Source organism: Brassica napus, chromosome A9, assembly GCF_020379485.1.
Source record: "Brassica napus cultivar Da-Ae chromosome A9, Da-Ae, whole genome shotgun sequence".
NCBI classification, from domain to species: Eukaryota; Viridiplantae; Streptophyta; class Magnoliopsida; order Brassicales; family Brassicaceae; genus Brassica; species Brassica napus.
Genome location: NC_063442.1, coordinates 30967170 through 30979731, shown reverse-complemented (window position 1 = coordinate 30979731; position 12562 = coordinate 30967170). Strand labels below are relative to the sequence as shown.

Below are 12562 nucleotides of genomic sequence, written 5' to 3'. Positions count from 1 at the left end.
TTCATCCCATTGTTTATTTTAATGAGCTTAAAACAGTTTTTAATGATTAACTAAATGGACCACGTACATAATAAAATATATTTTGGTTTAAAAATTATTGCATACCCAAAATCAATATGAACCATCATCATTTTCATTTATAATTTTGTTACAATAAAAATATAGGGTTGGGCAAAAAATCTGAATCCAAAAAACTGAACCAAAACCGATCCGAAAATAGTAACTTTAACCAAAATTGGTTAGATATCCGAATGGGTTCAAAATTTTGGTATTTAGAGAACCGGAACCGAACGCGATCCGAACCAAAATATTTTGGGTATCCGAATATATCCAAACAAGATTTATATACTTAAATATATTAATTATTTTTAAATTTAATATCTACAACAATATACAAAATAAGTAAGATGTTTTTAAGTTGTCCAAAATACTTGAAAATATGTACAAATAGTTATAAATACATTTTTAAAATAGCTAAATGATACTTAAATACCTAAAATACGTAAAATATCTATTGATTCTCTATCCAAATATTTAAAGTAAACCAATTTTTATGTTAATTTTAAGTATTTTGGCATACATTATTCAAAGTTATATAATATATATTATTTTTAGATTTTGAAAAGTTTAAAGTATATATGAACTTTAGTTTTTGAAAAAAAATTAAATAGGTTATCCAAATCCGAACGAGACCCGCAAAGATCCAAACTGAACCAAACTCGTAAGGATCTGAACCGAACCAAATAGTACTCGAATGCCCACATCTAATCAAATGTAAAAAAAAATTAATGATAACAAAATGTATATTGTTTATAATATTAAAATGTATATTGTTTATTATATTGAAATACACTATATTTTTTAAAAGTTCGTTCCGTGCAGGACGCGAATTATATCATCCAAGACTTATGATTATTGTCCAATATAGAAACTTTTGGAGTGTATTAAATAAAGATTTTATATTAACAAAGCATTTCTGTAAACAAGTTGTATGTTTGCACGTTTCCCTCAAATAATAAGGGGGGGGGGCAATTTCGTACATATATCCATCGGTAGGTGGGTCCTGTTGGCAAAGCGGCTCAACAACTCTATTATGTTGCCGGAATCGCAACTTCTTTGCCTATTTTTAATATATCCTCCAATAATAGCACGCCACGTCATCCTCTCTGTCACCGATTGGATAAGGACGACCACCTCAGACGCTGTCGGAGACGTTTCATTCCCCCGACGCTTAGTGGCAATCTCGTAGATACATTCGTAATCGATGGGCGTTCAATTCGTGCGTGCGCTTATAATAAAAAGTCCACCGCGAAAGTACCCAAAAACTCAACTCATCTCATAATTATTCTCTCGGAAGAAGAAACCAAAACCCATTTTTGTTACCTCTTCCCTCAATCCATAAGTCAAAAAACAAAAAGCTTAAGAGAACTGGTAAAGCTCTTCCCTTTTTTTTTGTATTCATGATCAATCAGAGAATTTGATTTGGTCTGCTTATCGTATCTTTGCTTGTTCTCTGGTTAGATATGTTTTTGAGAATTTGATTGATTTTGTATATGTTTCTTTCTTTTTATGAAGGTTGGAGGAGATGGGCTCTGAAGGACCAAAAGCTGTTACGATTCACGTGACTGGTTTCAAGAGATTTCTTGGCGTTTCCGAGAACCCTACTGAGAAAATCGCTAATAATCTGAAATCGTATGTGGAGAAACGAGGGTTGCCTTCTGGGTTGAGTCTTGGTAGCTGCACTGTTCTTGAGACTGCTGGGGAAGGTGCAAAGTCTCAGCTTTATCAGGTTTTGGAGTCTAGTGTTACTGTCTCTGAGGATAATAAGAACAGCAACGGAACCGTTGTTTGGGTAAGAGAACTCTTGTTAATTTCTTGATGATTGCCGATCATTCCTTGAAGTCATCAACTTAAAACAAATTTGATGACTGTAGACTGTGGTTCAAGTGTGATTGTGCTTTGTATTGACTTTTTCTATTCATGGCTCTTGATTGTTGCTTACTTTTAGTTGAACGCTCCCTTGTCTTAACGCCTTTTGCTTCTCTAACTAGATTTGTGTTTGGAGCTAAAGATTGTTAAGGTCTCTCACAAAAGTTAATATTTTGAAGAACTTATAACTTGGAAATGAAAAAAAGGTGTTTTAGTATTGTGATTAAGTGTTCTTATGATGGTTTAAAGACATGCATCTTCTTCTCATGGTTGTTGTTGTTTTTGCGTCTTCAGCTTCATCTTGGAGTGAATAGTGGAGCGGAAAAATTCGCAATTGAAAGACAAGCAGTGAACGAAGCTCATTTCCGTTGTCCTGATCAACTAGGCTGGCAACCACAGGTACAACGATTCACATACCATTACTAAGGAACATATTCAAATCCAACAAGATACTAACTGATAACATTTGTGTTCTTCACCACAGAGGATTCCTATAGTTTTTGAAGATGGAAGTATTTTAAAGGCAAAAGAGGTATACTACATTCATACAATCACTTCACCACAAGACTCACATTTTTCTTTCTTTCTTTCAACATTCTAATGTGTTTTTTTTTGGTGTTCATTAAAGACTACATGTTCAACAGAGTCCATATTTAATCTACTGAAGAACAAAGGCTTCGATGTTGTTCAATCAGACGACGCTGGGCGGTTTGTGTGCAACTACGTCTACTATCATTCCCTCAGATTCGCTGAGCAAAAGGGACACAAGTCACTCTTCGTCCACGTTCCTTTGTTCTCCAAAATCGATGAAGATACTCAGATGAACTTCGTGGTCTCTCTCTTGGAGGCTATCGCAGCTACTTGCTAGTGTACTATGCCAATGTGTAAGTATAATGTATATCCTTCTACGAAGCATTGTGTTCTTTTGTTGGGGAGGGAGGGAGGGAGGGGAGTGTGGTGGCATTGTAGCTTGTGTTTAAAAAAAAAAAAGACAATTGCTTTTGGCTCTGAAAGAGCTTTTTGTGATAAAAATAATTACTCTCTTATTCAAAAATGCCAAAGGTTGGATTTTAATGTTATTTTTCTTTCTGTATTTCTTGTTTATACAATCTTATCTTAATTTCTAGAAAATATGGAAAAAATAATAAATGCAAAAAAGAAAAAAAATTGATAAAAGAGTGTTTATTTGTGAAGGAAGACATTGGTTGAAACTTGTTGTGCAAGGAGATGAAAAAAAATGAAATTTTAAAGCTATATATTGAATCAAATGCGAATTGGCGGCTGTAAGAGAGACATTACTGTGTCGGAGACATGCGAGGAGCTCAAGCTTTAAACTTCCTTCGCAGAACAACCACGTTAGCTCAACACATACGTTCCACGGCGGCGACTCGTTTGGAGTTTGGTTCGTGCCTCGAAGCAAATCCTAACGACCGAGTTTACACCCATAACCGCAAGATAGATGATTTATTAAAATCCGGTGACCTAATATCTGCACACGAGGTGTTCGATGAAATGTCCCTACGAGATGTCATCACTTATAATCTGATGATATCTGGGAACAGCAGAAACGGGTGTTCCGTAAGAGCTTTCGAGCTCTACGCGGAGATGGTCTCTCATGGTCTTAGAGAGAGCGCTTCCACGTTTCCTTCTGTTCTTAGTGTATGTAGTGGTGATGAATGGTTATGTAGAGAAGGGATTCAAGTTCACTGCAGGGTGATCTTTCTTGGGTTTGAGTGTAATATGTTCGTTAGGTCTGCACTTGTGGGTCTCTATGCTTCTTTGAGGCTTGTTGATGTTGCTCTGAAGCTGTTCGATGAAATGCCGGAGAGAAATTTAGCTGTTTGTAATTTGATGTTGAGATGTTTTGGCGAGAGTGGAGATTCACAGGGGTTGTTTGGAGTGTATCGTAGGATGGGAGCTGAAGGTGTTGATGAGAACGGGTTGAGTTATTGTTATATGATCCGTGGTTGTTCTAATGATCGGTTGTTATGTGAAGGCAAGCAGTTGCATTGTCTAGTGGTTAAATCTGGTTGGAATGTTTGTAATGTATTTGTGGCTAATGCGCTTGTGGACTTGTACTCTGCTTGTGGTGATCTATACGGTTCTAAGACATCATTTGAAGCTGTCCCGGAACAGGATGTGATATCGTGGAACTCGATTGTTTCTGTGTTTTCAGATTACGGGTCTGTGCTTGAGTCTCTTGGCTTGTTTAGAAAGATGCAGTTTTGGGGGAAGAGACCTTCTGTGAGGTCGTTCATGTCGTTTCTGAGTTTCTGTAGCAGAAACAATGATACTCAGTCTGGGAAACAGATCCATTGTTGTGTCCTCAAAATGGGTTTTGACGTTTCAAGTCTTCATGTCCAATCTGCTTTAATTGACATGTACGGCAAATGCAATGACATTGAGAGTTCTGTGTCTGTTCACCAGAGCTTGCCTTGCCTGACTCTAGAGTGTTGTAACTCGCTGATGACTTCTATGATGCACTGTGGCATCGCTAAAGATATCATCGAGATGTTTGGTTTGATGATTGATGAAGGAACTGGAATCGACGAAGTCACTCTTTCTACTGTCCTCAAGGCTTTATCACTCTCTGAAGCAGCGACTTCACATAGCTTCACGCTTGTTCATTGCTGTGCCATCAAATCGGGATACGCATCTGATGCTGCAGTCTCGTGCTCTCTAATCGATGCGTATTCGAAGAGCGGTCAGAATGAAGTATCTCGGAAGGTGTTTGATGAGCTTGATTCACCTAACGTATTCTCCTGGACTTCGATCATTAATAGCTATGCTAGAAACGGCATGGGAAGAGACTGTGTTGAGATGCTGAAAGAAATGGATCGAAAGAATCTCGTACCAGACGAAGTTACAATCTTGTCTGTACTATCAGGTTGCAGTCACTCCGGGCTTGTCAAAGAAGGTGAGGTGATTTTCAACTCATTGGAATCGAAGTACGGGATAGTCCCAGGAAGGAAACTGTATGCTTGCATGGTGGATTTGCTAGGCCGTGCTGGTTTGGTGGAAAAGGCCGAGAAGCTGCTTCTTAAGGCACGTGGAGATGCAGACTGCATAGCGTGGAGCTCATTGCTGCAGAGCTGCAGGGTTCATGGAAACGAAGCAATAGGAAGGAGAGCAGCGGAAGTTTTGATGGATCTTGAACCTGACAACTTCGCTGTTTACATTCAAGTTTCCAAGTTTTACTTTGAGATTGGTGACTTTGAGATCTCCAGGCGAATCAGAGAGATTGCTGCGTCACGAGAGCTCATGAGGGAGATTGGTTACAGTTCAGTCACCGTGAGAAACTGATAATGCAGGACAGTGTTTTGCTTCAGCTTCATGATAACGAAGAGTGTACATATGTGAAATGGGTTCTTTTACTTGAAGCCACCACACATGATTTGACAACACTCTACAAGGACAAGACGAAAGGAAAAGATTCTTTATTTGCCGGGTTGGTCCAATAAACTCATTTGACCTCTTCTAAAGAATCATTTTATGTTCGTTAGATCTTAAAATAGCATCTTGAGGTTTAATAGTTGAGAAATATTCAGCGACTTATTTCTCGTTTTGTTTTGTTTATTTCAGATCTCATGGGACCAACATGCATCAAGAACAAGTTGACCACAAAGGTTTTGTGTTGTAGAGGTTTTGGAGTAAAGCAAAGAAGTGGAAAAGAAGATGACTTGTGCTTTAAGCGTAGATATTGTAGAAAAATAAGGCTTCTTCTTCTTCATGTACTTTTAAGCCAAGCCAATAAACCCCACAAACCGCATTAATTAGTATGCATTATAAATTCAACCCAACACCAAACCATCTCAGCATATTAGTGAGCAAGAGAAAATGGATAAGCTCTTCCTTCTTTCCCTTATTGGTCTGTTAGTAGTAACTGCTTATGGAGCTGCAAAGAAAATGGTGTACACTGATCTTGACATCCTTGAGAAGCTTGAGAACTTTGACATACCTGAAGATGATGCTGGTGATGATTATGATTCAAAGGTCTTTGATTTGCCGTCATTCAGCTCTGGTAAGAATCTGGTGAGTGTGGATACATTTGGTGCAGCTGGAGATGGAGTTTCTGATGATACTCAGGTGCGTTTGAGATCATTTTGTTTATTCCATGAAATTTGTCAGCGTCTGTGGAATAAAACGTTTCCCCTAAAACTAATGATTGTGCGTACTAATCTGTTGTTGTGCAATTTTTTCTCAAATCAGGCATTCGTGAGCGCATGGAACAAGGCCTGTGGGACGCCAAAATCAGTGTTGCTTGTACCACAAGGACGGAGTTATTTAATAAATGCAACAAAGTTCAATGGTCCATGTGAACAAAAGTTGGTCATTCAGGTCAGTTTAACATTTGAAGTCCTAAATGTTTATTCTCTTCAGCAGAAAAACAGATGCTAGACTTTATATATATATATATATACAACGATCTATGTGGTATGTCTTATACAGTTCAGAAACTTTTTACAGATTGACGGAACAATAGTGGCACCAGACGAGCCCAGCAACTGGGACCCAAAGCTGCAAAGAACTTGGCTAGAGTTTTCGAAACTCGAAGGGGTTGTGTTCCAAGGGAATGGAGTTATAGATGGTTCTGGTAGCAAATGGTGGGCTGCTTCTTGCAAGAAAAACAAGTCTAATGTATTATCTTCTATACCCAAAATTATCTCTCTTTAACTCCAAAATATTAAACGTCTCGAGTTTTCTATCAGAATCTTACACTTGTTTCTTACTCTATTTCAGCCTTGCAAAAGTGCACCAACGGTAAGAAGCCATTGCCTTCACGAGTGTTTTTTATTCTTCTTATTAATGGATTCTTGAACTAGCTTCTTGTTTTCCCTGCAGGCATTAACTATAGACTCTAGTTCAGGTGTGAAAGTAAGTGGCTTGACGATCCAGAACAGCCAGCAGATGAATTTCATCATTGCAAGGTCAGACTCAGTTCGAGTCTCCAAAGTTATGGTCTCTTCTCCAGGAGATAGTCCCAACACTGATGGTATCCACATCACTGGATCCACCAATGTTGTCCTTCAAGACTGTAAAATCGGCACAGGTCTTTTTTTTTTTCTTAAACCAAAATCTTTACGCAAATGAAACCTCCAACTAAAATCTCGAATGATTGGATTATACAGGGGATGACTGTGTCTCGATTGTGAATGGAAGCTCTAATATAAAGATGAAGAGGATCTATTGTGGACCTGGACATGGAATCAGGTACATCATCAAGTTTCTAGATAACATCTCTTTCAAGTCAATTTGTGATTCTTTGGAATCTTTCGCAGTATTGGAAGTCTTGGGAATAATAACTCAACAGGCATTGTGACAAAGGTTGTGTTGGACACTGCGTTATTAAGAGAGACAACTAATGGACTCAGAATCAAAACATATCAGGTAATAAAGAACAAAAATATAGCTTCAATCTTTTACTCAGCAACTTTTTGTTCATTTTGTACTCTTTGGAACAACAGGGAGGCTCAGGTTATGTTCAAGATGTTCGATTCACAAACGTAGAGATGCAAGATGTTTCTAACCCAATACTCATTGATCAGTTCTACTGCGATAATCCAACTTCCTGTCAAAACCAGGTTTCATTTACAATCACAATACAATAAAAGACAAAACTCAAAGATGCAAAACTAAACTCAGATATGTTTTGTTTCTTTTATTTTTGGTATAATGTAGACCTCAGCAGTTAAAATCAGCCAGGTAATGTACCGGAACATAACCGGGACAACAAAAAGTGAGAAAGCCATCAAATTTGCGTGCAGCGATACAGTCCCATGCAGCCACATTGTCCTCAACAATGTGAATCTTGAAGGCAAAGATGGTCAAGTCGAAGCTTATTGTAACTCGGCTGAAGGTTTTGGTTATGGAGTCATTCATCCGTCTGCGGATTGTCTATACTCACATGACGACAAGGGCTTCGACCAGAGTCACACGTCAGGACCTGTTTTGGTGACTGAGGAAGCTGAGATTGGCCACGACGAGCTCTGATGGTGGTGATGTTCTATGTGTTGTTGTTGTAGTGGAGAATGAGATGTGTAATATAGTTTTCTGAAGCATATGGTACAGTAAACAAAGTCTTTTTTAAATCTTTATTTCGTAAAGTCAACCGTAAGATTGTTCTTAATAGTAAGCATTTGTGCATCTTTTGTATCGTACAAATCACAGCACCGTTTTTCTCAACGTTAATGTTTTTTTTTACAATGATTTTATAGTTCTATTATAAACTATATTTATAATGGACAATTCTATGAATATTTACGCTTACATAATTTCACTTGCATAATAGTAAATTGCTTTACGAAGATTTATGTTTCATGGTTATATTTGAATTATGTTTACATTATTCTTGTAGTATTTTTAATCTTTATAAATGATAATTATCTCATTTTGAGATCCGAACTCTGAACTTTAATGAAATATTTAATAGTTTAATGTCAATGAAAGTTACAAAGTATTGATACTGCAAATAAACTATATAAGCATCTAATTGCATAGAGATTTATATATGATATTATGATTGATTCAACTAAAATTTTTATATTGCTGATTGATTAGAATTTAAAATGCTTGAACTTTTCCGGTGTGAAAGTTTCACTTTCTGTCGTGAAATTGAAATATAAAAAGGAAAATTTTGACTTTTTAGGATAGAGAAGAACATAGCACATGGGAACACCAAAGGATGCAAAATGTTTGATATGTTTGGCACCAAAGGATGCAATTTTTATTTTCTAATTAGTATTCCCAATTTGTGAGTAGCTGTAAACATCAATAACCAATGCCAGCCCATTTATTTACTCCTTTTAATACAACTCACCAACTATACATGAGCCTAAGATCTATTCTTAGCTTACAATTTGCATACTGTGACTTTATGTAATGTGAAATTAAGAAAATAATTTGTAACTATACATTGTATATGATTATTATTTTTCTTTCATATGGTATAAAATAACAAGTTACTTAGTTTGTTTATATCCAGAGGGATGCGAATAAAGAGATATTTTCCAAAAAAAACAAAGAAAAAAACCAAGCTAATATATGGACCCGGAGAATCTAAGACGTGCGAGAATAATGAGTTTGTTTACCATTATAAACAAACCATTATAAACAAAATAATGTTCATGTTCATTCCATTCGACCTTATTCAAATCATTCTGAACCAAAAAATAGAGTTGTGAAGAAACTGAAAGTGGTTATCTTCTCTCTCTTAAAAGACATATTGAAGAGGTCTCTTTGGTGGTAGAGAAGAAAGCTCCTAAGGTAAAGTCACAAAGACAACATTTCTCAAATCTCATTTGTCAACAATCTTATTTGACTCATAATGTTGCATTTGCTTTTAAGTTCCACTTCTGAATCTTTTGTAAGTGATGATCTCTAAAGGTTTCTTACTTTTTAGAATTACCCTTTTTGATATCTAAGCACATGTTCTGTATTCACGGACGACCAAACTTTTGCTTTAGTTTTGTTCAGTTGATGATACAGATCCAGTGTGACTTGGTTTTATTTCAATCGTTTCCACAAAAAGGCCTGCCGTTGAACATTAATCTATCATCTACTTTGTATAGAATTGTAATCCATTTCGCATATAACATCCATCATCTATAAGTCATGTTTTGATTGCAATATTTCAAGGAAAACGAAGTCAAATATTTTTTTTATCAGTTTTGAGAAAGAAACAACACGCCATTAGAGAATGAACAATGTTTTGAGGAAGATGAGGAATGTTCAATATTAGAATAGTAAGAGCAAATGTCAACATCACTTTTCTACAAAATAATAACGAATACAACTGTAACATTTACTTCGACTTTATCTACCAGGGAAGAATAAGCAAGTGGATGCAATTGACTAACAATGCATCACAACCGAAATCATAGCTTACAATTATATTAGAACACCCCTTTTCTTTCTTTCTTTCTTTAATTTGCTTAGATTATAATAAAATGAAATTAAGAGAATATTGTTATGCTAAGCTATTATATATATAATTGAAGGAATAAAACAAGATCTAGTTCTGACATTAATATGGATCATCAAACTCAGGACACAAACCAAGATCTCTGCTAGAGGAAAAAACCTTTCCTCTATGTTCAGGTTTTGAGCTTCTTCAGAGCTGTGGAGAGAAAAAAATGTCACCATTCATGAAGTTCTTCAACTTTCTTTATGATTCTCTCCCACCTTCAACTTGGTTTCTGGTAAATTATTTCTCCCCTCTCTGTTTCACTTAATCATGATTCTTAATCATTTCACATTATATCTAATCTTTTTTTTTTTTGGTTTTGGGTTCTAAGGTCCAAAGACACAACTTAGCATCATCCTCAGAGACAGATGAGGTTGTTAGAAGTGGCATTATCGGAGAACTTATATACATTTGGAAGGAGACAAGAATCTTTGTCTTTATACCAATCTTGAAGTTTTTAGTGACAATGTGTCTGGTGATGTCATTTTTGCTATTCATAGAAAGAGTTTATATGAGCGTAGTTGTAGTGATTGTGAAGTTACTTAGAAGAACACCTGAAAAAGTACACAAATGGGAAGCTATAAACGATGATGACCTTGAGCTAGCACACACAAACTACCCAATGGTTCTCATTCAGATCCCAATGTACAATGAAAAAGAGGTAAGATTTTTCATTAATCTTTTGTAACCAAACTTTATTATATTAATATACATATACACAAGGAGACATGTTATTGCTGTCACAGGTGTGTCAGTTATCTATAGGAGCAGCCTGCAGGCTATCTTGGCCGTTGGATCGTATGATAGTTCAAGTTCTTGATGATTCCACGGATCCAGCTAGTAAGGTCCTTTGTTCAATTTTTTCTTTCTAAAACTTTAATCTATATATTTATATGATTAACTCAACATCAATAGAGAGTTTTGACATATGAAATGATTTGGAAAAGACAGGAACTGGTGAATGCAGAATGCGATAAATGGGCTAGAAAAGGTATAAACATAATGTCAGAGATTCGAGATAACAGAATTGGATACAAAGCTGGAGCATTAAAGGCAGGAATGATGCACAACTATGTGAAACAATGCGAGTTTGTCGCCATTTTTGATGCTGATTTTCAGCCTGATCCTGACTTCTTGGCTCGAACCATTCCCTTTCTTATTCATAACCGTGAAATCTCCCTTGTTCAATGCCGTTGGAAGTTTGGTAAACTCATCATCAATCTTTTGGAAGTCTAATGGTTATGTTTTGGATTTTTTAAACTGAGGGGAATGACTTATTATGTGTATGTGTCACGTTTGTAGTGAATGCAAACGAGTGTCTAATGACAAGAATGCAAGAGATGTCACTAAACTACCATTTCTTGGCTGAGCAAGAATCTGGATCTTCAATACATGCTTTCTTTGGATTCAATGGAACCGCTGGTGTTTGGAGAATCGCAGCTTTAAATGAAGCTGGAGGATGGAAAGATCGAACAACAGTAGAAGACATGGATTTAGCTGTAAGAGCTTGTCTTCATGGTTGGAAGTTTGTCTATGTCCATAACGTTGAGGTACTACAAATAAAACTTTCTAACTCAATCAAGTGTTCTTTAAAATATTTTATTGAAGATAATTTATTTTCTAAATAATTTATCAGGTGAAAAATGAATTGCCAAGCACATTCAAAGCATACAGGTTTCAGCAACATAGATGGTCTTGTGGACCAGCTAACCTCTGGAGGAAGATGACAATGGAGATTTTACAGAACAAGAAAGTGTCTGCATGGAAGAAGTTGTATCTCATATACAATTTCTTCTTCATAAGGAAGATAGTAGTACACATCTTCACATTTGTTTTCTACTGTCTGATCTTACCAGCAACTGTGCTATTCCCTGAGCTCCAAGTTCCTAAATGGGCAACTGTTTATGTTCCTAGTACAATCACTCTCCTTAACGCACTGGCTACACCTAGGTAACTCCTCTAGCACATTAAAACTCTTCTTTTTCTCATTTCTTATTATGAAGTTGAAGTTTGATGATTGGTGTCAAATGCAGATCACTCCATCTTCTTGTGTTTTGGATCTTGTTTGAGAATGTAATGTCTATGCACCGCACAAAGGCGACTTTCATTGGGTTACTAGAAGCAGGAAGAGTTAACGAATGGGTTGTTACAGAAAAACTAGGCGATACACTCAAGTCTAAGTTAATAGCCAAAGCTACAACTAAGCTTTATACCAGATTTGGACAAAGGTACTAAACTATAACACCACACAAACACTTAAAATTTATTTAAACCTTGAAAGCATATTTGAATATTGTAAGTATTATAATATTGCTTCTTATTTTTGCAGAATCAATTGGAGGGAGCTTGTTGTTGGGTTATATATATTTATTTGCGGATGCTATGATTTCGCCTATGGAGGATCATATTTCTATGTTTATTTGTTTTTACAGGCTTGTGCATTTTTTGTTGCTGGAGTTGGTTATATTGGCACCATTGTCCCCATTGGTTAGAGAGACTTGGTTTTGAGAAACAAATGTTATTTTGCTACTCATGTTAGAACAACTAGGGATTGGATCTTGGATAAACAATGTTAACTCTTCCAATTTTCACACTCAATTGTATTACTACTAGTAAATGTTTATGTTGTACTTGTAATGATCCAAGATGTGGCTATGAATTCTATACCAA

At 36.2% G+C, this 12562-nt stretch overlaps 4 protein-coding genes and 1 pseudogene across 6 annotated transcripts; all 5 read left to right on the top strand.

Annotated features, from left to right (window-relative positions):
- Window positions 1-1202: 1202 nt before the first annotated feature.
- On the top strand, window positions 1203-3022 carry LOC106367619 (pyrrolidone-carboxylate peptidase). 2 transcript variants are annotated; one of them, XM_013807427.3, is made up of 5 exons: window positions 1203-1431; window positions 1576-1852; window positions 2224-2328; window positions 2414-2461; window positions 2558-3022. In XM_013807427.3, exons 2-5 carry the CDS (start codon window positions 1586-1588, stop codon window positions 2795-2797), a joined length of 660 nt encoding a protein of 219 aa, XP_013662881.1. In that variant the 5' UTR covers window positions 1203-1431; window positions 1576-1585; the 3' UTR covers window positions 2798-3022. The 2 variants fall into 2 exon arrangements, with proteins under 2 accessions (XP_013662881.1, XP_048596909.1); XM_048740952.1 differs by having other exon boundaries at window positions 1360-1485.
- A 166-nt stretch (window positions 3023-3188) lies between these two features.
- On the top strand, window positions 3189-4601 carry LOC106367617 (annotated as a pseudogene).
- On the top strand, window positions 4396-5232 carry LOC111200734 (pentatricopeptide repeat-containing protein At1g06140, mitochondrial-like). The gene has a single exon (XM_048740504.1). It carries the CDS (start codon window positions 4396-4398, stop codon window positions 5230-5232), a length of 837 nt encoding a protein of 278 aa, XP_048596461.1.
- Window positions 5233-5512: 280 nt separating this feature from the next.
- Window positions 5513-8136, top strand: LOC106367618 (probable polygalacturonase At1g80170). The gene is made up of 9 exons (XM_013807426.3): window positions 5513-6015; window positions 6139-6267; window positions 6397-6567; window positions 6670-6690; window positions 6772-6979; window positions 7059-7140; window positions 7209-7317; window positions 7395-7511; window positions 7609-8136. The coding sequence occupies exons 1-9, from the start codon at window positions 5767-5769 to the stop codon at window positions 7918-7920; spliced, it is 1398 nt and encodes a 465-aa protein (XP_013662880.1). The 5' UTR covers window positions 5513-5766; the 3' UTR covers window positions 7921-8136.
- A 1396-nt stretch (window positions 8137-9532) lies between these two features.
- LOC106367616 (probable glucomannan 4-beta-mannosyltransferase 3) lies at window positions 9533-12522 on the top strand. Of its 2 annotated transcripts, XM_013807423.3 has the most exons (8): window positions 9533-10127; window positions 10224-10553; window positions 10639-10737; window positions 10844-11096; window positions 11195-11442; window positions 11529-11842; window positions 11926-12120; window positions 12222-12522. In XM_013807423.3, the coding sequence occupies exons 1-8, from the start codon at window positions 10062-10064 to the stop codon at window positions 12382-12384; spliced, it is 1668 nt and encodes a 555-aa protein (XP_013662877.1). In that variant the 5' UTR covers window positions 9533-10061; the 3' UTR covers window positions 12385-12522. The 2 variants fall into 2 exon arrangements, with proteins under 2 accessions (XP_013662877.1, XP_022546741.1); XM_022691020.2 differs by lacking the exon at window positions 9533-10127 and having other exon boundaries at window positions 10311-10553; window positions 10639-10732.
- The last annotated feature ends 40 nt before the right edge of the window (window positions 12523-12562 follow it).